The sequence below is a fragment of the Cherax quadricarinatus genome, chromosome 24, assembly GCF_038502225.1.
Source record: "Cherax quadricarinatus isolate ZL_2023a chromosome 24, ASM3850222v1, whole genome shotgun sequence".
Classification (NCBI taxonomy): domain Eukaryota; kingdom Metazoa; phylum Arthropoda; class Malacostraca; order Decapoda; family Parastacidae; genus Cherax; species Cherax quadricarinatus.
Window position 1 is genome coordinate 34160272 of NC_091315.1, and position 22933 is coordinate 34183204.

The following is a 22933-nucleotide window of genomic DNA, read 5'->3' on the forward strand; positions in this document are numbered from 1 at the left end:
TCTCATGGTAATATATTTGCACATTTTATAATTCGAGTATATAGATAACTGAGGAAATGTTAATGTAAAATAACCTGAGTGTAAACTGGCGTGTGTTGACGCTCTCAAATTTGTGAAGTCACTACCACCAAGATGGGCTTCATCACATCTGCAGGTATTATCCTCTCTTTATACTCTTTTTACACACCTCTCTGCGGTGTATGAGCAACATCAGTGACAGTATGAGGACATGAGAGAGGCAGTGAGAGTGATAGTGAGGTGAGAGGAGAGTTAAGAGTATCGAGGACGAGGCATCACTCCTTCCTCACCACCGACCTCTATTATGACTATCATTATTAAATAAAACTGTAATATATTAATCGCCCATGAGGGAGAATGTGTTTTTTTAAGGATGTTTATTGTGAGGATCATGATATATGGTGTAGGGGATGACTACAAGTTAGTTAAGTTACCAAGTGATGCACCCGGGGTGGACAAGAGTTATATTGAATATTAAGTTAGTTTATTTAGGCACAGGTACACATAAGTACAATTATCACAGTGTAAATTATCAAGTATGACCCCAAAAAAAGAGATTGGGCAGATATATGAGTGGGAGGGGCTGGGTTTGATTGGTGTCATTGGTTACGGGGGTAAATTCTTGGGTAGCTTTGGGATGGGATGGTTTTGATAAGAACCTGCCTTGTATGGGCCAGTAGGCCTTGTGCAGTGTTCCTCCATTCTTCTGTTATCCCCAGCATACCTGGAGAGGGTTTCTGGGGTCAACACCCCCGAGGCTTGGTCTGTGACCAGGCCTTGTGGTGGATCAGAGTCTGATCAACCAGGTTGTTACAGCTGGCTGCACATAAACTGATGTATGAACCACAGCCCGGCTGGTCAGGTACTGATTTTAGGTGCTTTTCCAGTGCCTTCTCGAACACAGCCAGGGGTCTCTTGGTAATCCACCTTATTTATGCTGGGAGGCAGTTGAACAGTCTTGGGCCCCTGTTACTTATTGTGTTGTCTCTCAGTGTACTTGTGGCACCCCTGCTTTTCATTGGGGGGATGTTGCATCTCCTGCCGATTCTTGGTTTCATAGGGAGTGATTTTTGTGTGTAAATTTGGGACTAGTCTCTCTAGGATTTCCCAAGTATATATTATCATGTATCTTTCTTGCCTGCATCCCAGGGAATACAAATCAAGAGACTTCAACCGTTCCCAGTAATTTAGGTTCTTTATCGTACTTAGGCATGCCATGAAAGTTCTCGGTACATTCTCCGGGCCCAAAATTTTGCCAACCTTGAAAGAGGCCATTCGTGTACGGCAGTATTCCAGCCTAGAGACACAAGCGATTTGAAGAGAATCATCATGGGCTTGGCGTCCCTGGTTTTGTAGGTTCTCATTATCCGTCCTATCATTTTCCTTGCAAATGTGGTAGATACATTGTCTGGTTAGCGGCACACTGAATCATATAAGGACTTTAGTATCTCACTCATTTCTTTGCTGTCATCTGTGTAAGTCTCATCTCATCTAAGCAGGTATCCAATACTGGATGTTGTTTCTGCCCTAGATTTGGCATAAGAAAAGAAATATTTTGGGTCTCCTGTATGATTCCTTAAGCTCAAGGCATATTTCCTTACACCTGCTAACATTATACTGATTTCATCTTTAAACTGATTTTAGAAGTGTAATAAGGCAGTGAGTGAGTGAAATCTGATTGTTACTTAAAGAAATATGATGGTTTGAGGGTGATGGTCGTGTTTACGTTATAGCGATGTGAGTGCTTGCTACGTGAAGGAAGTTGCTGTGTTTTATCATTTTTTTATGATTGATTTTTTTCCAGTTTTTCTAAGTTTTTATGGCTCATGTTTTGCATCTATATCTATGCTAACATGTCTGTTTTACTTTATTTGTTTTTCAGTAACTGTAAACCAATGGAAGCACTAAATAAATATAAATAAATGTAAATGATATTTATGTAATTGGCTCCCACAGTGCCCTGCACATAAATTTTTTATTCTGAGCACACCTATGGTGCAGACTTGGTTTTCTCTGATGTAAACCAAACCAATTCAGTCAGGACTATTGTGGAGATCCTAGAATTGGCACAAATTTACATCATTGGCATTTTCTCAGTTGTCGTAAATTTACATCACTGGCACCTTAATGGTCGACAAACACTTGGACAATCCCCCTTATTAATCCGTTACATTGAGGGTTCACAGTAAATACCATACATCATTACAGCAATTTATTATTTGGAGCACTTGATTGAAATTTCTGTATAGTCTGTATAAAACAATTATTATGCTATATCTTATAATGAAATAAATTTAAAAACGATTGTAATTAAATAAATTTTAAAAATTTCCCTTTCAGCGGGCATCTTAGCCCTGCTAGATGAGAATGAAGACCAGCTACGAGTGTTCGCACTGGAAAGATTAAATGAAATTACAGACACCTTCTGGCCAGAAATAGCAGACTCCATACAGAAAATGTAAATTATTATTTTCTTTTATAAATTTTAACACTGTATATGCTTGTCTAAATTTTAGTATCAGGTTTACATTCTTTTAATAAATCATTATTTTCTGAAATATAAATTTTAATAGTTTTAGTTCATAAATTTTTTTATGTGCAGTACTATGTTTAAAGTGAGGCCATTAATTATTTGTCTACTGTACTAATAACTTTTGTAAGTTATCTACCAATTTCTCTTCCTTTATAAATGATTAATATAACCCTAAATACAATTTTTTTTCTGAGTTGAGTGGTAGCTTTGAGACAGAAATATTTTTAACAGTCATCTTCATATTCATTACACGCATGCACTCACACATACACAAAAAAATTCCCTCCCTTCCTCCACTACACCTGCCTACCTACCTCGTGCAGCCCTATCTCCATTATTAAATGGTAAAGATATACAGGATGTAGTATATGTGTGTGCCATATTGTTTACACCCAGGGAAAGAATAAATTTTAAAATTTACTGTTTGCTTCTACAGCTTCTGGAGAGTTATTTTAATATAATTTTTGTTCTCAGCTTTTGGTTCAAGAAATTGGAGCCATACTCCATTTCCTTGGACTGAATCTGATTGCTTCTCATTCCCTGTTCCCAAGGCACTATATGATCCTTATATGTTTATCATTCACCAGGAATAAAATACAGCCTCTCCTCACTTAGCGACATACTCGTTTACCAACACCTCTGACTAACGACGGGCTCTCTGACCAGTATGCATGCCTAACTAATGTATATTAGAGCTGATTTCCTCTATTCTGTTTATTACAATATACATTACACTACTGCATAAACATTTAAAAATATACCAGAAATGTTATAAATGGTGCAAAAGTGACATTAAAACAATATCAAAGATGGTTGACACAAACCCACTACCATTATAGTATGCTCGTCACTTAGCGATGAATTCGTTTACCGATGTGGTCTTAGGAACAGAATTGTCATTAAGTGAGGAGAAGCTGTACTATAAAATAAGTGTTTTACATTTAAAAAAATTCTTAGCATTTAACTCTATAAATACTTAAATTTCACTTCTGGGAGCACTGTTTAGGAGCAAAGCAAGTAATGCCCAATAAATATTATGATGACCAATCCTCTTATTGCTAAACATAATGAGGGAAAATTTCTGGGTCTGCACCTTGACAGCAACTTGAAATTCTACACCCATGTCCTAGACACAACAAAAAAAAGTGTCCAAAACAGTTGGCATCGTCTTATAGATACGTTATTATGTACCACAAACAGCACTACTTGCACTATACTATTCACTGATCTACCCCTACCTCACCTATGCTATTTGTGCCTAGGGATCCCCAACATCAAATCGCCGCAATACAAATGATTACACAGTACGTACACTGCTGGACAACATTCACCCCCTATTCTTCAAAGACCTAAATCTACTTACCATAAAAGCATTCACTCTTACTACTATGCATCCTACATTGACCTGAAGCACTTTCTTGTTAGTAGTAACAGGACCCATAGACATAATACTAGGCACAAAAATCTCTGTGACATACACTGTGTCTTAATCTTTGTAAAAATTTACTGTACATAAAAGGGCCCAAAATCTGGAAAACTCTGCCGGAAATCTCCAGAGCCACTTTCTTAGCCACCATCTTTGAAACTACCTTTAAATATCTTCTCTCCTTAACATATACCAACATCAGCTAAATATGTGAAAACTATATACGTACTATCCATATTCTCATTGTCACAAACGTATGGAAAACAATATACAGTGGACTCCCGACTTACGATATTAATTCATTCCAGAAGTCTGTTCGGGTTCCGTTACCGAACGAATTTGTTCCCATAAGGAATATTGTAAATTAGATTAGTCCGTTTCAGGACTTCAGGAAGAAATCCAAATATTCTTCCTTGAAGCCTTTTTATCCACTTCTCCGAGGCTATGGGTCCCACAATTTACACCAGAGGTGGACCCCATTATATATATATATCTATATATATTTATATATATGTATTTATATATATTTTTGTATATATATTTATATATATATATATATATATATATATATATATATATATATATATATATGTATATATACATATGAGGGTCCCCATTCCAGCTATAGAGGTGGTACTTCCCTATATATATATATATACTATATATATATATATATATATACTATATATATATATATATATATATATATATATATATATATATATATATATATATATATATATATATATATATATATCTATATCTATATATATATATATCTATATATATATATATCTATATATATATATATATATATATATATATATATATATATATATATCTATATATATATATATATATATATATATATATATATATATATATATACAGTATATATATATAAATATATATCTCAGTAGTAGTAACCAGTTACCAGTAACCAGTGTACCGGTGGTTGACTCACTGCCAACCGTCTCTGCCTGAGTCACTGTCTGAACTCATATTGTGCTGACCTAGCACTATTCAAAGACCCCCTCACATATGGGTACAGTGGGCGGCCAGCCAGGCAGTGTTACGAGAGGAGCAAGGAGACAAGGTTACGGCTGTAAAGGCGCTCTCCACATTATCTGTAATTATACGTACTACCAGCCTACGTGAGTATTATTTTACCCAATCCACGTGTCGAACTCCCACATGATATATATATATATATATATATATATATATATTTTTTTTTTTTTTTTTTTTTTTTTTTTTAACAAGTCGGCCGTCTCCCACCGAGGCAGGGTGACCCAAAAAAGAAAGAAAATCCCCAAAAAGAAAATACTTTCATCATCATTCAACACTTTCACCACACTCACACATTATCACTGCTTTTGCAGAGGTGCCCAGAATACAACAGTTTAGAAGCATATACGTATAAAGATACACAACATATATATATATATATATATATATATATATATATATATATTTTTTTCAATAAGTCGGTCGTCTCCCACTGAGGTAGGGTGACCCAAAAAAGAAAGAAAATCACCAAAAAGAAAATACTTTCATCATCATTCAACACTTTCACCACACTCACACATTATCACTGCTTTTGCAGAGGTGCCCAGAATACAACAGTTTAGAAGCATATACGTATAAAGATACACAACATATCCCTCCAAACTGCCAATATCCCAAACCACTCCTTTAAAGTGCAGGCATTGTACTTCCCATTTCCAGGACTCAAGTCCGACTATATGAAAATAAAATATATGAAAATAAATATATGAAAATATATGAAAATAAATAAATAAATAAATAAATCGGGTGAGATATAAGCGACTATTGGCAGAAAGGTGGGCTAGTGCAAAGATGAGTAGTGGGGGGGTTGAAGAGGGTTGGAATAGTTTTAAAAATGCAGTATTAGAATGTGGGGCAGAAGTTTGTGGTTATAGGAGGGTGGGGGCAGGAGGAAAGAGGAGTGATTGGTGGAATGATGAAGTAAAGGGTGTGATAAAAGAGAAAAAGGTAGCTTATGAGAGGTTTTTACAAAGCAGAAGTGTTATAAGAAGAGCAGAGTATATGGAGAGTAAAAGAAAGGTAAAGAGAGTGGTGAGAGAGTGCAAAAGGAGAGCAGATGATAGAGTGGGAGAGGCACTGTCAAGAAATTTTAATGAAAATAAGAAAAAATTTTGGAGTGAGTTAAACAAGTTAAGAAAGCCTAGGGAAAATATGGATTTGTCAGTTAAAAACAGAGTAGGGGAGTTAGTAGATGGGGAGATGGAGGTATTGGGTAGATGGCGAGAATATTTTGAGGAACTTTTAAATGTTAAGGAAGAAACAGAGGCAGTAATTTCATGCACTGGTCAGGGAGGTATACCATCTTTTAGGAGTGAAGAAGAGCAGAATGTAAGTGTGGGGGAGGTACGTGAGGCATTACGTAAAATGAAAGGGGGTAAAGCAGCTGGAACTGATGGGATCATGACAGAAATGTTAAAAGCAGGGGGGGATATAGTGTTGGAGTGGTTGGTACTTTTGTTTAATAAATGTATGAAAGAGGGGAAGGTACCTAGGGATTGGCAGAGAGCATGTATAGTCCCTTTATATAAAGGGAAAGGGGACAAAAGAGACTGTAAAAATTATAGAGGAATAAGCTTACTGAGTATACCAGGAAAAGTGTACGGTAGGGTTATAATTGAAAGAATTAGAGGTAAGACAGAATGTAGGATTGCGGATGAGCAAGGAGGTTTTAGAGTGGGTAGGGGATGTGTAGATCAGGTGTTTACATTGAAGCATATATGTGAACAGTACTTAGATAAAGATAGGGAAGTTTTTATTGCATTTATGGATTTAGAAAAGGCATATGATAGAGTGGATAGAGGAGCAATGTGGCACATGTTGCAAGTATATGGAATAGGTGGTAAGTTATTAAATGCTGTAAAGAGTTTTTATGAGGATAGTGAGGCTCAGGTTAGGGTGTGTAGAAGAGAGGGAGACTACTTCCCGGTAAAAGTAGGTCTTAGACAGGGATGTGTAATGTCACCATGGTTGTTTAATATATTTATAGATGGGGTTGTAAAGGAAGTAAATGCTAGGGTGTTTGGGAGAGGGGTGGGATTAAATTATGGGGAATCAAATTCAAAATGGGAATTGACACAGTTACTTTTTGCTGATGATACCGTGCTTATGGGAGATTCTAAAGAAAAATTGCAAAGGTTAGTGGATGAGCTTGGGAATGTGTGTAAAGGTAGAAAGTTGAAAGTGAACATAGAAAAGAGTAAGGTGATGAGGGTGTCAAATGATTTAGATAAAGAAAAATTGGATATCAAATTGGGGAGGAGGAGTATGGAAGAAGTGAATGTTTTCAGATACTTGGGAGTTGACGTGTCGGCGGATGGATTTATGAAGGATGAGGTTAATCATAGAATTGATGAGGGAAAAAAGGTGAGTGGTGCGTTGAGGTATATGTGGAGTCAAAAAACGTTATCTATGGAGGCAAAGAAGGGAATGTATGAAAGTATAGTAGTACCAACACTCTTATATGGGTGTGAAGCTTGGGTGGTAAATGCAGCAGCGAGGAGACGGTTGGAGGCAGCGGAGATGTCCTGTTTAAGGGCAATGTGTGGTGTAAATATTATGCAGAAAATTCGGAGTGTGGAAATTAGGAGAAGGTGTGGAGTTAATAAAAGTATTAGTCAGAGGGCAGAAGAGGGGTTGTTGAGGTGGTTTGGTCATTTAGAGAGAATGGATCACAGTAGAATGACATGGAAAGCATATAAATCTATAGGGGAAGGAAGGCGGGGTAGGGGTCGTCCTCGAAAGGGTTGGAGAGAGGGGGTAAAGGAGGTTTTGTGGGTAAGGGGCTTGGACTTCCAGCAAGCGTGCGTGAGCGTGTTAGATAGGAGTGAATGGAGACGAATGGTACTTGGGACCTGACGATCTGTTGGAGTGTGAGCAGGGTAATATTTAGTGAAGGGATTCAGGGAAACCGGTTATTTTCATATAGTCGGACTTGAGTCCTGGAAATGGGAAGTACAATGCCTGCACTTTAAAGGAGGGGTTTGGGATATTGGCAGTTTGGAGGGATATGTTGTGTATCTTTATATGTTTATGCTTCTAGACTGTTGTATTCTGAGCACCTCTGCAAAAACAGTGATAATGTGCGAGTGTGGTGAAAGTGTTGAATGATGATGAAAGTATTTTCTTTTTGGGGATTTTCTTTCTTTTTTGGGTCACCCTGCCTCGGTGGGAGACGGCCGACTTGTTGAAAAAAAAAAAAAAAAATATATTTATATATATATATATTTATATATATATATATATATATATATATATATATATATGTATATATATATATATATATATATAGTATATATAGTAGGTTGGTAGACAGCAACCACCCAGGGAAGTACTACCGTCCTGCCAGATGACTGTGAAACAAAAACCTGTAACTGTTTTGCATGATGGTAGGATTGCTGGTTTTCTTTTTCTGTCTCATAAACACGCTAAGATAACAGGGATATCTTGCTACTCCTACTTACACTTTGGTCACACTTCACAGACACGCACATGCATATATATATATACATACATCTAGGTTTTTCTCCTTTTTCTAAATAGCTCTTGTTCTTTTTTATTTCTTCTATTGTCCATGGGGAAGTGGAAAAGAATCTTTCCTCCGTAAGCCATGCGTGTCGTATGAGGCGACTAAAATGCCGGGAGCAATGGGCTAGTAACCCCTTCTCCTGTATACAATTACTAAAAAAGAGAAGAAGAAAAACTTTATAAAACTGGGTTGCTTAAATGTGCGTGGATGTAGTGCGGATGACAAGAAACAGATGATTGCTGATGTTATGAATGAAAAGAAGTTGGATGTCCTGGCCCTAAGCGAAACAAAGCTGAAGGGGGTAGGAGAGTTTCAGTGGGGGGAAATAAATGGGATTAAATCTGGAGTATCTGAGAGAGTTAGAGCAAAGGAAGGGGTAGCAGTAATGTTAAATGATCAGTTATGGAAGGAGAAAAGAGAATATGAATGTGTAAATTCAAGAATTATGTGGATTAAAGTAAAGGTTGGATGCGAGAAGTGGGTCATAATAAGCGTGTATGCACCTGGAGAAGAGAGGAATGCAGAGGAGAGAGAGAGATTTTGGGAGATGTTAAGTGAATGTATAGGAGCCTTTGAACCAAGTGAGAGAGTAATTGTGGTAGGGGACTTGAATGCTAAAGTAGGAGAAACTTTTAGAGAGGGTGTGGTAGGTAAGTTTGGGGTGCCAGGTGTAAATGATAATGGGAGCCCTTTGATTGAACTTTGTATAGAAAGGGGTTTAGTTATAGGTAATACATATTTTAAGAAAAAGAGGATAAATAAGTATACACGATATGATGTAGGGCGAAATGACAGTAGTTTGTTGGATTATGTATTGGTAGATAAAAGACTGTTGAGTAGACTTCAGGATGTACATGTTTATAGAGGGGCCACAGATATATCAGATCACTTTCTAGTTGTAGCTACACTGAGAGTAAAAGGTAGATGGGATGCAAGGAGAATAGAAGCATCAGGGAAGAGAGAGGTGAAGGTTTATAAACTAAAAGAGGAGGCAGTTAGGGTAAGATATAAACAGCTATTGGAGGATAGATGGGCTAATGAGAGCATAGGCAATGGGGTCGAAGAGGTATGGGGTAGGTTTAAAAATGTAGTGTTAGAGTGTTCAGCAGAAGTTTGTGGTTACAGGAAAGTGGGTGCAGGAGGGAAGAGGAGCGATTGGTGGAATGATGATGTAAAGAGAGTAGTAAGGGAGAAAAAGTTAGCATATGAGAAGTTTTTACAAAGTAGAAGTGATGCAAGGAGGGAAGAGTATATGGAGAAAAAGAGAGAAGTTAAGAGAGTGGTGAAGCAATGTAAAAAGAGAGCAAATGAGAGAGTGGGTGAGATGTTATCAACAAATTTCGTTGAAAATAAGAAAAAGTTTTGGAGTGAGATTAACAAGTTAAGAAAGCCTAGAGAACAAATGGATTTGTCAGTTAAAAATAGGAGAGGAGAGTTATTAAATGGAGAGTTAGAGGTATTGGGAAGATGGAAGGAATATTTTGAGGAATTGTTAAATGTTGATGAAGATAGGGAAGCTGTGATTTCGTGTATAGGGCAAGGAGGAATAACATCTTGTAGGAGTGAGGAAGAGCCAGTTGTGAGTGTGGGGGAAGTTCGTGAGGCAGTAGGTAAAATGAAAGGGGGTAAGGCAGCCGGGATTGATGGGATAAAGATAGAAATGTTAAAAGCAGGTGGGGATATAGTTTTGGAGTGGTTGGTGCAATTATTTAATAAATGTATGGAAGAGGGTAAGGTACCTAGGGATTGGCAGAGAGCATGCATAGTTCCTTTGTATAAAGGCAAAGGGGATAAAAGAGAGTGCAAAAATTATAGGGGGATAAGTCTGTTGAGTGTACCTGGTAAAGTGTATGGTAGAGTTATAATTGAAAGAATTAAGAGTAAGACGGAGAATAGGATAGCAGATGAACAAGGAGGCTTTAGGAAAGGTAGGGGGTGTGTGGACCAGGTGTTTACAGTGAAACATATAAGTGAACAGTATTTAGATAAGGCTAAAGAGGTCTTTGTGGCATTTATGGATTTGGAAAAGGCGTATGACAGGGTGGATAGGGGGGCAATGTGGCAGATGTTGCAAGTGTATGGTGTAGGAGGTAGGTTACTGAAAGCAGTGAAGAGTTTTTACGAGGATAGTGAGGCTCAAGTTAGAGTATGTAGGAAAGAAGGAAATTTTTTCCCAGTAAAAGTAGGCCTTAGACAAGGATGTGTGATGTCACCGTGGTTGTTTAATATATTTATAGATGGGGTTGTAAGAGAAGTAAATGCGAGGGTCTTGGCAAGAGGCGTGGAGTTAAAAGATAAAGAATCACACACAAAGTGGGAGTTGTCACAGCTGCTCTTTGCTGATGACACTGTGCTCTTGGGAGATTCTGAAGAGAAGTTGCAGAGATTGGTGGATGAATTTGGTAGGGTGTGCAAAAGAAGAAAATTAAAGGTGAATACAGGAAAGAGTAAGGTTATGAGGATAACAAAAAGATTAGGTGATGAAAGATTGAATATCAGATTGGAGGGAGAGAGTATGGAGGAGGTGAACGTATTCAGATATTTGGGAGTGGACGTGTCAGCGGATGGGTCTATGAAAGATGAGGTGAATCATAGAATTGATGAGGGAAAAAGAGTGAGTGGTGCACTTAGGAGTCTGTGGAGACAAAGAACTTTGTCCTTGGAGGCAAAGAGGGGAATGTATGAGAGTATAGTTTTACCAACGCTCTTATATGGGTGTGAAGCGTGGGTGATGAATGTTGCAGCGAGGAGAAGGCTGGAGGCAGTGGAGATGTCATGTCTGAGGGCAATGTGTGGTGTGAATATAATGCAGAGAATTCGTAGTTTGGAAGTTAGGAGGAGGTGCGGGATTACCAAAACTGTTGTCCAGAGGGCTGAGGAAGGGTTGTTGAGGTGGTTCGGACATGTAGAGAGAATGGAGCGAAACAGAATGACTTCAAGAGTGTATCAGTCTGTAGTGGAAGGAAGGCGGGGTAGGGGTCGGCCTAGGAAGGGTTGGAGGGAGGGGGTAAAGGAGGTTTTGTGTGCGAGGGGCTTGGACTTCCAGCAGGCATGCGTGAGCGTGTTTGATAGGAGTGAATGGAGACAAATGGTTTTTAATACTTGACGTGCTGTTGGAGTGTGAGCAAAGTAACATTTATGAAGGGATTCAGGGAAACCGGCAGGCCGGACTTGAGTCCTGGAGATGGGAAGTACAGTGCCTGCACTCTGAAGGAGGGGTGTTAATGTTGCAGTTTAAAAACTGTAGTGTAAAGCACCCTTCTGGCAAGACAGTGATGGAGTGAATGATGGTGAAAGTTTTTCTTTTTCGGGCCACCCTGCCTTTGTGGGAATCGGCCTGTGTGATAATAAAAAAAAAAATAAAAAACAATAAATATATATATATATATATATATATATATATATATATATATATATATATATATATATATATATATATATATATATATATATATATATATATATATTATTTTATTTTTTATTATCACACTGGCCGATTCCCACCAAGGCAGGGTGGCCCGAAAAAGAAAAACTTTCACCATCATTCACTCCATCACTGTCTTGCCAGAAGGGTGCTTTACACTACAGTTTTTAAACTGCAACATTAACACCCCTCCTTCAGAGTGCAGGCACTGTACTTCCCATCTCCAGGACTCAAGTCCGGCCTGCCGGTTTCCTTGAATCCCTTCATAAATGTTACTTTGCTCACACTCCAACAGCACGTATATAAAAAAAAATATATATATATATGTATATACATATATATATATATATATATATATATATATATATATATATATATATATATATATATATATATATATATATATATATATATATATATATATATTTATTTAAGAAGTTGACCGTTTCCCACCAAGGCAGGGTAACCCAAAAAGAAAAAAAAAAAAGAAAAAAAACTTTCATCATTATTCAACACTTTCACCATCACTCCTACATAATCACTGTCTTTGTAGAGGCGCTCAGATACGACAGTTTAGATGTCACTCCAAACTGCCAAACTGTATATATATTTTATTATTAACAGTGAAAGACTTGAGGAAGATGCAGATTTTCCAAAACAAGAGCTGGCTGCTCTGCTTGTGTCAAAAGTATACTTCCACTTGGGGTCGTATTTGGACTCTCTCACCTATGCTCTCCGATCTGGTCCCATGTTACATCAAGACCCCAATCAGCTATACATTGACACAATTAAAGGTAGGCATGTTAGAGGTTATAGGTATGATATTTAGTTAAGGTGTGTAACTTTATATGCTAATGGTATTTTAGATGATTCTTGAAATTCATACCCTAGTTGTGTAAATACAGGTATCATTCTGATTGTGATATTTTCATTTACTATATTGGTAATCTCTGCTTCAGCTGATATTAATTTTAATTTGCTTTGGCATTTATACCCCAAATATGCCAATACTTTAATACTTTAATTTACTATTGTATTTACTTTATTATTTATTTGTTTTTCCTGGATTGAGAATTGACTCTTCTGTCAAGGAGAGTGGGTTCAATAATATCAGTAACACTGGAGCTGTCTTCAGGTTCCTTCTTTCTTACCTCAGCTCTGTAGTACGTAATCTCTTGGTCTGAGAACTTTTAATTTTGGTGTACATATGTCGTCCCTTCATTTTAAAAGAAAAAAAGTCTGTAGTCCAGGGAAAAATTGTACTTCTCCTCTGATCTATTCTATAACTTCATGCACAAAGTTACATCACTTTCTGTTACTACTACCATCGTATTTGCTCTTAGGAGCTTGTGTTGTATCCTACAAATAGAGTACTCAAAATATACTGTGCCTTCTCAGTGGTGTCAAAGTACACCTATGGATTCCATCTCGCATAGATCTTCAGATGCATAATATTACTGATGAATTAGCAGGTTCAGGTCGGTTTGCCAGGACATGTCCTGGCCCAGGTCTTCTCCATGTGGTGACCCAGCAAAAGTATATGCCTTGAAAGGAGTAGATTAAAATCTTGGGCTGTCAGTTAGTAGTTTGAGGATAATAATAATAATAATAATAATAATAATAAATGAATTTTAGTTGAACTTTATGGAATTGAGACTGAGGGAGACTGATACCAGTCAGTCCAGCTATCATCATTTTGTCATGCAGGAGGTGCCACATGTCTGGCAAGTCCAACAAAATCAGCAGTCTCTTGGATGTCATTGCTGTCTGGCTTTTTCTGGGCTACAAATATCTCTGCAATGTTGCATCACTGGCTGATGTAGTCATAACTAAATGTAAATTTTGCCAGGTGGTCTCTTGTCACACCTTTCATCATTATTTGCTGGAATGCAATAAAAATTTAACATATTCAGAGATGGCTCATAAATGTTTAAGAATTGTAAAAGTATTTTATGCACAGTGGTATATTACCAACCATTCTGGAAAATACCTTGACTTTGCCTATTGTAAATACAGTAAACCCTCGATATAATGGACTTTTAAAATTATGGGAAAAATCCACTGGGTAAATTCTTTTAAGTTGTGTATTTTCAATGTTGCAGTGTATTGGGTATACATTAGGATTCTTTAATGCATTTTGATACCCCAATTAGGCCATTATGTTGAGGGTGTTCTGTAACACATACCCCCATAACATGTCTCAGTTCAACCATATCTTGCTATAATATAAAGTATTATAAATAATTGAAAACCGACAAACTTGCCATTGAACAAAATTTTTTTTCTCTGTATGGGAATATTCATCATTCATAAGAACATAAGAAAGGAGGAACACTGCAGCAGGCCTGTTGGCCCATACTTAGCAGGTCCTTCACAATCCATCCCATCAACAAAACATTTGCCCAACCCATATTTCAATGCCACCCAAGAAGTAAGCTCTGGTAACTCTATCCACTCTCATATGCAAGTCCCTCTCAAATCCAACCCCTCTCACTCTTGTATTTATCCAACCTATATTTGAAACTACAAAAGGTTCTAAGTATATACATATACGGCACCTTTTTTTGGTGTTCCACGTTTTCGTTGGCTTTCATTTGAGCCATTGTTCCACTTGCTGGTGACAATCACTGGCAGGTGAAACATAACGAACAATGGCTCAATTTGAAGCCAACAAAAAATGGAACACCAAAAAGAGGGTGCTGTGTATGTGGGGCCCTCCTGTACTGTACATCAGTGCCTGGTCATGGACTGGGTTCTTGGGGTGTTGACTCTCCACACACCTTCAAGGTATACATCATTCAGATTGCCATGTTCATTGCTTTTACCTTGCCTTTTCCCATTGAGAATAAAAGGATGTTTGATCGTGGGGTTATACTCAAAAACAGTGATTTGGCATTACAACCCCCCTCCTCCCTATAAGTTATGCTGTATTATTTTTGTGACTAAATCCAGCAGCAACAGCCTGGTTGACCAGGCACGCACCAGATGAGCCTGGCCCAAGGCCGGGTTCTGAGAGTAGTGAAACTCTTGAAACTCTTCAAAGTTAAGGTAAATTCACATCTTGCAAAAATAACTCATTATAATTGTAACTGGATATAAACATGTAAATAGTTCATTACCACTGTGCTGAGTTATCAAAACTTTGGAGCCCAATTCCTGGACCCATTATGTGCCTCTGAAATCTTTTGATTACCACCCACAGGATAGGTATGGGGTGTATAATAAAAATATTAAACTAACTAACCACTTTGTTGATACAATACTATCTTGTAACTAGTCCCATTCTCCCCCCCCCCCCCCTTTTTTTTTGGCATTATTGAGTAGACAGCCTTTCTTTGTTGTTTCCAGTCTATTTATAAACACATTTTCTTTTATGTATATAAAATTGATTACATGTAATTTTTTCTTTAACCAGTACATGCCATTGACCACTACATCAAATTACGAGCTCAGAAGGATGCCAAGATGGATCCTCGGTTAGAGACGCTCCTGAACAACATGTTTCTACGCTGTATTGAAGACCAACAGTATCGACATGCTATTGGAATAGCACTTGAGACACATCGAATGGATTGGTTCAGAGAGGCTATCATGACTTCAGTAAGTAAAGTTGGGTTTGTAGAAATTTCAAATATTTGCTCAGTTTATTAGACTTAGCAGTCTGTTCTCATCTGAATTCATTAGATTTATATTTCAGTGCTGTACATAAGTACAGTAAACCCTTGATATAATGGACTTTTAAAATTATAAACAAAATCCACTAGTTAAATTGTTCTTTTTACTAATTTGTTTTCAATGTTTATTGCAGTATATATATGTAAATTGTGTACAGTATTATATTAGGTATATAGTAGAGTCCTTTAGTACACTTTCAAAGGTATTTTTATTTCAGCTAATGAAACACACAACTCAAAAATGATGTATTTTTCTACTATACAGGATGATATTGTAGGTAGTCTTACCTACTCGTACAAGATAGCCATGCAGTATATAGAGCAGAGAAGGTTCCGTGATGAAGTTTTGGAACAACTAGTGTCGTTGTATCAAGGCTTGGACACTCCAGACTATGTCAACATGTGCCAGTGTTTAATTCACTTGGATAAGCCTCATGAAGTAGCTTCAATTCTAGACAAGCTTATCAAAAATGATAGTCTCAAAAGTGAAGCAATGGTAAATATTCTGTACCTTTCCTTCATACTGGTTTTGTGTATTATATTTATACTTCAGCAAAGGAATTTTTTGTTTAATCACATATTTCAGGTGTACAGTCTAGAAAAAAGGTGTTGAGCCCCCCACCACTTGTGAGAGTATTGTATGGGATTGCATCTCAATCAGTATCACTCTACATAAAATCTGCTGAGCTATGGAAATTTTCCCAGTAGTGTTTAATGAAATTTTTTTATTAAATGGATATAAGTGAAAAATGTTTATTGTATAACATAGGATATCCATCATTGATATGTATGTTACCACCCTTATGAAATGTTTCATGCCTGTCAGTGTGTCCTAATTTCTTGATGTGTAACTTTAATGACAATGTAATAATCATGTGGCAAGTACAGTGGAACCTCTACTTGCGAGTGTGTCCACGTGCGAGTTTTTCCAAATACGAGCAGTCAATGGGTCGATTTTTTGCTTCCATAAGCGAGCAAAATTTCCACATGCGAGCAGACCTCAAGGCAGGTTCCTTGACACTGGTGAGGGGCTCTTGCTCTTGATCTCAGGAATTGTATCTCATTTGTTTGTTGGACTCTCTTATTGAAACTTTGGCAATGTATGATGGAAAGATGCTTCTTAACTTACACCAAAAATGAAACAAATCTAAGCATAAATAATGGAGTTCACTTCTCAGCAATTAGCCACCCCTTAGTGGTATTTTCATATGGTTGTTATGGTTGTATTCTCGTTTTTTTGGTCTCATTTGATAGAATGGAAGATATATTACAGAAATAGATATGATTTGGATTGCTTTCATGATGAAAAGTGCCTTGAAATTGAACTCACCGTAGGAGAAATGGTCCATTGCTTGGCTGTTTCAGAGTAAACAAATGTCCATTCCAATATGCAGTCGTGAATGGGTTGACATTATTTGTACAATTATTGCAATAAGGAATAACAGTAAATCTTATATTTTTTGTGTGAATAAAAATTACAAATAATTTATATAATAATAATAATAATAATAATAATGATGATGATAATAATAATAATAATAATATCTATAATAATATGAGTAATAACAATACGTATAGTGGACCCCCGCTTAACGATCACCTCCCAATGCGACCAATTATGTAAGTGTATTTATGTAAGTGCGTTTGTATGTGTATGTTTGGGGGTCTGAAATGGACTAATCTACTTCACAATATTCCTTATGGGAACAAATTCAGTCAGTACTGGCACCTGAACATACTTCTGGAATGAAAAAATATCGATAACCGGGGGTCCACTGTATAATAAAATAATATAATACAATAATAATAATAATAATAATATAATATGTATAATAATACATATATAATAATAATGTACTGCATATAATAATTATAATAGACAGCTTCAAAAGGCCATCACTAGATGGCAGTGTTTACCACAACAAAGAGGGAGCGGTTGTGGCCGCCTCCACCTCTTACATAATGACATATTTTATTCATTCTAGAGTATATATCATGTTTCTATCTTACTTATATTGTTTGTTATGTCATATTAGACGAACTGTGATATATAAATAAGCCGTATAGATGATATTAGCGAAACTATTCATGAAGAATTTTGCCCGGTGTCCAGACAAACTCTTGTCCACCGCCGACACTGCCCATACCACTACATGAATGACATGTTTTATTCATTCTAGAGTATATATCATGTTTCTATGTTATTCATATTGTTTGTTATGTCATATTAGATGAAGTGAGATTGATAAATAAGCCGTAGAGTTGATATTACCGAAACTATTGAAGTACAGAATTCCACTGGAACGGATTAATTGCATTTCAGTTAATTTAAATGAGGAAAATTGACTCTGCAAATGAGCAAATACAGTTGCGAGCAAGGTCATGGAACGGATTAAACTCGCAAGTAGAGGTTCCACTGTATTAAAAATGAAAATGATAAATGCTTATGCAAAGGGTTCCTTGTTCACAAGTTCTTTAGTAAGTTATAAAAAATATTTGATATTTAATGTCATGTACATATTGTAATTGTTATAATATGATGTATTTTATTTCAGGACAATGAACTAATGGCCTACCAGATTGGCTTTGACCTATATGAAAGTGCCACGCAGGATCTTCTTTCTCATGTACGTCAGGGTCTGCGAACCACGGCCCCAGTACCATCTCTTTTAAAAGATGTCGATGCACTTACTAGTACAACTTCTTCCTCCACAACTGTAGCACCAGCTGGAGGAACAAGTAGTGGTTCTACAGAAGAGGAAGAGAAGACTGGGACAGCAGGAGCTATGGATGAAGATGTACCAATGAGTGAAGAAAAAACACTTGATGATTTGGTACATTAACTTTATTGTTCTTTTAGTATACTTGCATTTGGTTACAGTTGAATCTATCAGGGGAGGGAGGTTGAGAAATTACGGTTTATTTTTTCATTTCTAAGGAACTATCGCCATTTGTTCTGTGGCTATTATTAAGATCGAGTTGCAGAGCGAAAGGTGTGATTGTATCATCTGATGTATGAAAGGCGTTTCTGTGATAAACATTCAACTCGGCCGTCTATTGTTCAGTACTTAAATAACTATCTACTGCTTAGTTGAGCTACATAACCATCTCCAGACATATCTACATCAACAAACACATTTTATATGGTTAAGATTGTGTGTTAAATTTCTAATAGTCACTGGCAATATATTAGTCATCTCCATTCTCTTTGGATAAAGCACTATTCTTATTTTCTTTGGAAGGAATAGAAGCATACTGTGTCTAACACCATTACCAAACACACACTTCCCACAGGACTTGTTAAACAAGTTTAAGTAGTTTTTTCTTATTTAGGTACATAATATACATTTCTAGATCAACAAACAATGGCATCTGTAATGTATTTTGCCAAAACTCATTATTTTTTATAAAATAAACCGCCTTTTTTAGGAGCTTTGTACTATTTTTCCCATGCATTATATATATTTCATAGTGAGATTTTACATAAAGTGCTGATTTCAGGAACATAAAAATTCTGTGTTACGTGAGGTTTACCTGTACTGACAGGTTGATGAATAAGATTTGCAACACTTTGGTATCTTTATTGCCAATGTGTCTTTTTTCCTGCATAACAGGTTTCTTGGGTTTAATAAAGGTGAATGTAAGACTGGAGACTGGTAGCAGCAATTTTCAGGTGATAGTCCCTCAGCTTTGGCAGTCCACAAAAGTTTTTGAGATAAAAAGTTTGCCCTTATATTCAGCAAAGGTGGGAACCAGTGGTATAGTACAATCTACTCATTACAATTTTTTTTTTTTAACACCAGCTGTTTCCCACTAAGGCAGGGTGACCCAAAAAAGAAAGAAAAATACTTTCATCATCATTCAACCCTTTCACCATCACTCATACATAATCAGTCTTTGCAGAAGCGCTCAGATATGGGAGTTTAGAAGTCCCTCCAAACTGCCAATATCCTAAACCCCTCCTTTAAAGTGCAGGCATTGTACTTCCCATTTCCAGGACTCAAGTCCGGCTAACCGGTTCTCCTGAATCCCTTCACAAAATGTTACCCTTCTCACACTCAACAGCTCGTCAGGTCCCAATACATTTGTTTTGTTATATAAATTACTGTGAATTTATTTTTCTTCCACAGACTGAGCTTGAGAAGACACATCAGAATAGAGTTGAAAAACTTGCTGGGATTCTTAGTGGTGAAATGACTATTGAACAACACCTGCAGTTTCTCATTGCTAACAATCATACAGATATGTTAATATTACGGCATAGTAAAGAAGCGGTTCGTGCATCAGTGTGTCATACTGCAACAGTTATTGCTAATGCTTTCATGCATTGTGGTACAACTTCTGATCAGTTCCTTAGGTAAGGCATTATTGTATCATGTAATGAGCATCTTGCATATTTTCATTTTAACCATTTTTGCTGAATCAAAGTAGATATTATCACCCAATTTCTTGAAAGCTTTTAGTATCAACAGACTTGTTCAAGAGAAGCTGACAAGCCTTTCATTAAATTGTATAAAATAAATGCTTCTAACTCAACGGCCAACTCCCATCAAGGCATAATGACCCAAAAAAGATATTGCTTTTACCAACATTCGCTTAAATTTTTCAAGATGTGTGCTAACATCACCATCAGATTACCTTTTTTTTTTTTACAGAGGGTTTGACAAGGTTAAGGATCCCTAGTTTTATTGACAAGCTATTTACAGGTTAAGGATTCCTAACTTTATTGGCAAGCTAAGAGCTGTTACCTACATCAGCTCATTTGAAAGCATTTTTATTGTTATGAGACATACAAGTAGGGAACAGGATGAAGTTGGAGCCATCTGTGGGCCATCTTTATCTCGTTGACATCATTATGCTGTACGAATGTGTTCCATACTCGAGTCATCCTGGGTATATAGGATCTCAGATGGAGTGATGTTCTGGAGAAGGGTACAGCCAGAGTGAAGTTGCTGCTTTCTGCCCGTCTTGTGGCATAAAAGCTTGTTTCACACTGTCCTTGAAGTGGATCCAAGTGTGGTACTTTGACAATATTGGCCTTGTACATAACAGTAAGGCCACCCACATCCCTCCTATGTTGAAGGCTCTGCTGAAATGACAGATCTATCCAGGATGGGTCCAGGCGAGAGATGAGACGTCTTGCTCTGTTCTCTACTCTGTCAAGCAGTCGCAGATGAGAGGGGGAGCAGGCAAACCAAGAAAGTGGAGCATACTCAAGGTGTGAGCGTACTTGTGCCTCGTACAGAATCTTGCATCCCCTACTGTCAAGCAGATGCGAGATACGGTGAAGTGCTGTAAGTTTCCTGGCTGCCTTGTTTGCAAGATTTACAACATGGTTCTTCATGGTTAGTTTGGAGTCAAATTTCACCCCAAGGATATCAACTTCTTCTCCAGGTGCCAACACCCTCCCATTCATCCTTACTACTGCACCAGCATTACCATCATGGTGCCTAGAGACGATCATCATTTGCGTTTTCTCAGGTGCAAATGTTACTTGCCATCTATTTCCCCAAGCTGACATAGCTCTCAGCTGGTGATTGATGTAGCTTAGAGCAGCTGGCATTTCTTCTCTTGGATAAGTGAATGTCAGTGTACAGTCGTCTGCATATGCATGTGATTCTGGGATGAGATGAAGAAGGTCGTTGAAGTAAGACATTCCATAACAATGGTCCCAGCACGCTTCCTTGTGGAACACTTGCCCCAATAGGATGTCTTGCTGATTCCGTTCCATTGAGAACTACACTTAGAGATCTACCATGTAGGTAATCACTGAGGAGACATAGCGTAGAACCTGCAATTCCCAGTGCTTGAAGTTTTGCTAAGAGGCCCTGGTGCCACACCCGGTCGAAAGCACCAGCAATGTCCAGTGCTACCACACAGCTGACTTTGGATTCATCCAGTGACTGGTGCCACTTAGTGGAGAGGTTTAACAACAGATCAGCAGCAGAGTAACCTTTCCTGACTAACATCCTTGCCCCTCATTCAGAATGCAGGCACTTCCCTTGCTACTTCCAAGACTCAAGTCTGGCTAACTAGTTTCCTTGTAACCCTTCATTAGTTAGCTTATGTGTACTCCAATAGTACATACATTGAAAACCATTTGTCTCCATTCACTCTTATGCAACACACTCACCCAAGCCTGCTAGATGCTACAGCCTCTTTTTACCCCTTCCAATCATTCCTGTGACAGCCTCTACTCTTCTTACCTTCCACCCAGTTTATATACCCTCTTTGCCAGCCTGTCCCTCTCCATACTCTACATACCCAAACCAACTCAACAACTCCTCTTCAGCCCTCTGAATTATACCCTTGCCTTTTAATTCCTGCACTTCAAATTCTCAGTATGATACTCACATCACTTTGCTTTCAGACATGACATCACCATTGCCTTTGTGTGCCTCCTTGCTGCGGTATTCAAAACTCATGCCTCACACCCATATAAACATGTTGGTACCACTGTACTCTGGTACATTAATTGTTTTTGCCTGTGGATAAATTTTTCTCATTGCACAGTTGCATCAACACACTGCCTTCAACTAGTGTAACGCTAAGGGACTTACGGCAAACTGGTTAGCCAGACTTGAGTCCTGGAGGTTGGAAGTACAGTGACTTCACACTGAAAAAGGGGTGGGGATATTGTGGTTCAGAAGATCATTTGAATTGCAATGTCTGCACATTTCTAGCAAGACAGATATTGTATGAATTACTTGGAATTTACCTTGTTTTGGGGGCCAACGCAACTGTAGCTCAGTCTGAGACCAGGCCTCGTGGTGGATGAGGGTCTGATCAACCAGGCTGTTACTGCAGGCTGCACACAAACTTGACGTACAAACCACAGCTCGATTGGTCAGGTACTGACTAGGTGCCTGTCCAGTGCCTTCTTGAAGACAGCCAGGGGTCTATTAGTAATCCACCTTATGTATGCTGGGAGGCAGTTGAACAGTCTTGGGACCCAGACACTTATTGTGTTGTCTTTCAGTGTACTCGTGGCGCCCCTGCTTTTCGTTGGGGGAATGTTGCACCTCCTGCCAAGCCTTTTGCTTTCATAGGGAGTGGTTTTCATGTGCAGGTTGGTACCAATCCCTTCAGGACCTTCCAAGTGTTTATTATAATGTATCTCGCCTGCATTCCAGGGAATACAGATCAAGGCCCTTCAACCGTTCCCAGTAATTTAGGTGCCTTATCATAATTATGCGTGCTGTGAAAGTTCTTTGTACACTCTCCAGGTCTGCAATGTCGCCAACCTTGAAGGGGCCGTTAGTGT

General features: G+C 37.8%; 1 protein-coding gene across 2 annotated transcripts in view; it reads left to right on the forward strand.

Moving 5' to 3' along the window:
• Rpn2 (Regulatory particle non-ATPase 2) overlaps positions 1-22933 on the forward strand; it is a 37765-nt gene continuing 14832 nt past the window's right edge. For both annotated transcript variants that reach the window (XM_070088322.1, XM_053779693.2), the window contains exons 1-7: positions 1-154; positions 2359-2476; positions 12620-12789; positions 15411-15595; positions 15935-16165; positions 18225-18503; positions 19800-20026. In XM_070088322.1, coding sequence (XP_069944423.1) covers positions 133-154; positions 2359-2476; positions 12620-12789; positions 15411-15595; positions 15935-16165; positions 18225-18503; positions 19800-20026 — 1232 coding nt within the window. In that variant the 5' untranslated portion in view covers positions 1-132. The remainder of the gene's footprint in view (positions 155-2358; positions 2477-12619; positions 12790-15410; positions 15596-15934; positions 16166-18224; positions 18504-19799; positions 20027-22933) is intronic.